The 4,133-nt window shown below is 43.9% G+C and overlaps 1 protein-coding gene across 1 annotated transcript; it reads right to left on the reverse strand.

Moving 5' to 3' along the window:
* Positions 1 to 358: 358 nt before the first annotated feature.
* Positions 359 to 3,089, reverse strand: LOC119300706 (putative pumilio homolog 7, chloroplastic). Its single transcript, XM_037577609.1, has 5 exons — positions 2,187 to 3,089; positions 1,900 to 2,062; positions 1,442 to 1,605; positions 820 to 1,078; positions 359 to 703 (listed from the first exon to the last, which is right to left on the reverse strand). The coding sequence occupies exons 1-5, from the start codon at positions 2,939 to 2,941 to the stop codon at positions 596 to 598; spliced, it is 1,449 nt and encodes a 482-aa protein (XP_037433506.1). The 5' UTR covers positions 2,942 to 3,089; the 3' UTR covers positions 359 to 595.
* Between the last annotated feature and the right edge of the window lie 1,044 nt (positions 3,090 to 4,133).

A 4,133-nucleotide genomic window follows, 5' to 3' on the forward strand; every position in this document is an offset into this window, starting at 1 on the left:
AATTGGAAGATCTAGAATGTCCAATTATGTCATCGGACGGTGAAACATATTGAATCATTGTGGTGGGTCATAGCTAACTCTGTTTTTTCTGGGTTTTTTTTTAATTAGAGAAGATGGAAAAAGCGTTTGAAAGTTCATGCTCCGTTCATGTTGTGTTAACTATAATGGTATTTTAATTGTGATTTCCTCTGCCCAGATACTTAGTAAAGTATGTTGAGATGTATCATGACAAAGTCACACATAACTTTCCTTAGACTGCAAATCAGTTATTTGCCTTCATGTTCTGGCATTCCGTTGAGTAATTGCAGGGCAAGTAAAAATGCAAACATTAAGTTACAAGAAGCATCACCAATCTTACGTACGTGCATCAACATCTATATGATGATTTGTTCAACCGGAACTTACCATTCCAGATGGATTATGGCAACGGAAGAGTGCACCCAATAAAGGTGCACTTAGAAGTACACGACCAAATAATTTTGATCTATACAAAATCTACATGGCGAGATCACTTTTATCCCTTTTGAATCCGAGAAAATAGCACAGGACAAACAATCTTTATTGTTACACATGGTGAGATGGTCTCATCAGGCCATCACTTCTTCAGCAAAGCTCGAGAGTAGATCCTCTTGCAGTATGGGCTGGTTCTGAGTAGTTCCACATGAGGCCGGATGGCGTTGGTCAGTGCTGAGTGGAGAGACCCCTGAAAAATTCGTCGCAGTCACATCAACAAAATGGCTCAGTAGAGCGCAAGCATAGACATATTGTCAACACACTGCGGTCTCTGGTTGACTCTGTTTTGGTTGAGATGTTATGTACCTTGGAATTCTGAAGTGCTGCGTAGACCACATAGTTTGCGTAAGGGTGCAGAAGCAACCGCTCGAACTGCGGCGCAGAAAGGAGCTCCAGGATGATGTTGGCTTTGTCGGCTTCCTTGAAAACTTTCAGGCATTTCTCGACGACGTTGCTGCTGAACTTTTGCATGGAGAGGTGGATGTACTTGCCTTCAAACTGCTGTGCCAGACTTGCATTTGCAGTAGCGACCTTTAGTTCTATCACATACTGAACAACATAGTTTCTGCAACATTAGCAGATAAGCTCATGAGTTTACAGGTTAAAATACACCAACATAAACATATAGAAGAATGAATTATGAACATACCGAGTAATACTTGTTGAATGCATTGTTTAATGTGTATAAATTTAACTAGTTATGTTTAAAAAAATGTTTAACTAGATATCATGGCACTAAAGATTTGTAGGAATGTCTACAGAAATACAGAGGTCTCTACAATCAATGGTTTCCACTTTACAAAGGCATGCTGCCGGCTGGCCTACTAATGATATGCTAGACAGAACAATAATTGATTAATCATGCTTGTTTTACCGGTCTCGTGGTTACATGAAAAATTACTGGTGGAGTTCAAGGTAGGATTTTTACCCATAGGCATCTTGTGCAAGTTCGAACCCATTGCGAGCGATTGCGGCAACCAGCTTCTCCTTGTGCTCACCCGTCGAACGCGCAATACACCGCTGCAGGACGCAGCAGCCATGGCATTGCATCCCGATATCAAGGCAATAAACAGCAGCAGCATCGAAGATGGGCTGAAAGTTGTAGATTGTGAGTTAATTGTGTCTGATCAGGAACATATCAGTTTGGTAAAATCTAAATTCAGTTCACTAAAAAGTTTGCGGAAAATTCAGGTAACAATTAACAGTACAAGCTGCAAAATTCAGACAAGTGGAGGTGGTCTAGTACAAACTTTTCTGAAGCGATCAGAGTAACTAGATTGGAACAACTTCTCTGGACCCAAATAGACTAACTTATACCTAAATAAAAATACTAACTCGTCTACAATATATTCAGAACTTGTTAAGATGCATGCACACACACTATACCTTGTTATCATCGGCCCCGAACGATTGCAAGCACTTCTGCACGACATGGTTACCATTAGGATCCTTTATGAGCTCCAGGAACCCGGGGCGCAGAGCTGCGACGACAAGCTGGATCTCCTCCCTTGCCCTCAAGCTTTCAATCAGTTTTTGTACTGCCCTTGTCCTGAAAGCCAGAAACGACACAACATTTATCAACAAAAAACATTTCATTCGAAAAGAGCAACAAAAAACAACTAGCAGGAACAAAGTTCAATTATCACCAACAAAGTTAAAAACATGATGCTTACCCATGTACATTGAGAGAGATCCTGACGAGCACGAAGGGGTCCTTTGTGAGGGTGAGAACGATGCCCATCCTCTGCTCCTCGCTGCAGACGGCTAGCAGCTTCTGCATGAGGTAGTTCCCGAATGGGTTCACCATGAGGTCGACGGCGTGACGGGCGACGCCGGTGAAGATGAAATCGACCTCCCGCTTGCCGTCGTCGAGCCGCTGCTGGAGAAACCGGCAGCCGTGCTGGTCCCTGGCCACGTGGTACATGTACCCGCGCAGCCCGACAAGGCTCTCGTACTTGGACGACTTCGCCGCCGCGCACTTCTTGGGGCTCGTCGCCTGGCAGCCGTTGCTGCAGGTACCCTTCTTCGGCCTCGCCGTCTTGCACAGCCGGGACCTCGCCCGCGGACACAGGAGGTCCCAGTCGTCGCCAACGGCGGCGTCGAAGCAGGTGCTGGAGAAGGGGAACGGATCGAACAGAGCCCTCTCGCGGTCTTTGTCCATGGAGAAGGGACGCGACGCCACGAAATTCTCGGCGTCCATGAAATGGAGGTTGCTCGTCGGGGATGAGCTGGCCTTCCTGGGGTAAAGGAAACCGTTGTCGTCGTCCTCGACGAACCCCATCTCGCCGAGTTCTTGGATGAGGTAAGAGAAGTCGACGGCGTCGGTGTCGGTCTCCGCGGCGGCTGGCTCGCCGCAGCCGAGGACGTCGCCGTGGAGGAGGAGAGGGATCTCGTTGAGGAGCATCTCCATCTCCCTGTCAAGCTTCATCTCCAACTGCTCTGATCGAATCTCGATGAGAAAATCAGTGGGGGAATTGTATTAGATTGGTTTGTGGAGAGGATTGGTTTGGGGTTGGATTGGGGTGAGGTGTTTTCTTGGAGATGGTTCGTTGAGGCATGCAGGAGTGGGAGGAGGAGAGAGCAGAGGGGGTGGTTTTATACAAGAAGGATAGCGCGAAAGTAGTGAGGACTGATGCCGGTGAGAGGAGTGCTTTTTTAAAATCTTTTTTTTGAAAGGTTATTACCTAGTCTGATTTTCTTGTTTTGGGGTAAGCACTTTCCGATTTTCTATTTTAACACCAGATATTTAGACCCTGAAAAACATTATGTTTTTCGACCATGCCAGAAAGCTCTGTACCACTTAGTATTTGACTTGAAAAAGTGACAGTAGACATTAATACTAGAAAAGATAATTCTTGTATTGCACATTAATATTATACAATATATAAATTGTGTGTTAGTATTAGGCATGATATAGTTACTTGGTTAATACTAACATTGATATTAATTACTGAAGGATGCTAAACGTGTCTGGTGGTAAACATGTTTAACGCTAAATACTAGAGTGGCGTGAACCATTAGATAGATGCGGTTGAACGGGTGAAATCTATTGTATATTTATGACACTCATTTTATATTGATATAGACATAGATATAGATACAAATGTGCTAATGGTTTACGGGAGTGTGTCGTATGTCCTTTCGTTATGTCACATTTAATTCATGTAAGAAACTCGTTACCAAGACACACCGATTAAATCATGTGAAAATATAATAAAGTTGGACGGTACACATCTTATTTAATTTGGAGAGATTTCGGCATAGAAAAAGGACATTTTGATATAGATCCCTTTTTTACTTTATGAAATGATAAGCGAAAATTTCATATTTACTCACTTACTACTCTCAGATTTCTGGGGTATTGCAATGATATATGTGGCTTGTTTGCAAGAAAGAAGAGGGAAAAAGTGTTTGCCCTCTAGTACAACTCTGAAAAGGAAAACAAAAAAAGGAAAGACGAAAATAGATAATATCTCAGCCCAAATATCTATTTCGGGTTGCACACACGACTTGGCCCACTCTCGTCCAGTGACTTCTTCCCTCCCTCCAAATACGCTTTTGTTGGGTCTCTAGAGGCAGACATCCGGTGCACTTTGGGCCCCGCTTCTCAGTGACCCTAG

This window comes from Triticum dicoccoides, chromosome 5A, assembly GCF_002162155.2.
Source record: "Triticum dicoccoides isolate Atlit2015 ecotype Zavitan chromosome 5A, WEW_v2.0, whole genome shotgun sequence".
Taxonomy (NCBI): Eukaryota; Viridiplantae; Streptophyta; class Magnoliopsida; order Poales; family Poaceae; genus Triticum; species Triticum dicoccoides.

What these genes read in the sequence shown, in the direction of transcription:
- LOC119300706 (XM_037577609.1), bottom strand. Translation starts at nt 2,941, where the DNA reads ATGAAGCTTGACAGGGAGATGGAGATGCTCCTCAACGAGATCCCTCTC. An exon ending in ATCTCTCTCAATGTACATGG is followed by an intron (nt 2,063 to 2,186) that starts GTAAGCATCATG and finishes TCTGGCTTTCAG; the next exon opens with GACAAGGGCAGTACAAAAAC. An exon ending in TCGGGGCCGATGATAACAAG is followed by an intron (nt 1,606 to 1,899) that starts GTATAGTGTGTG and finishes TACAACTTTCAG; the next exon opens with CCCATCTTCGATGCTGCTGC.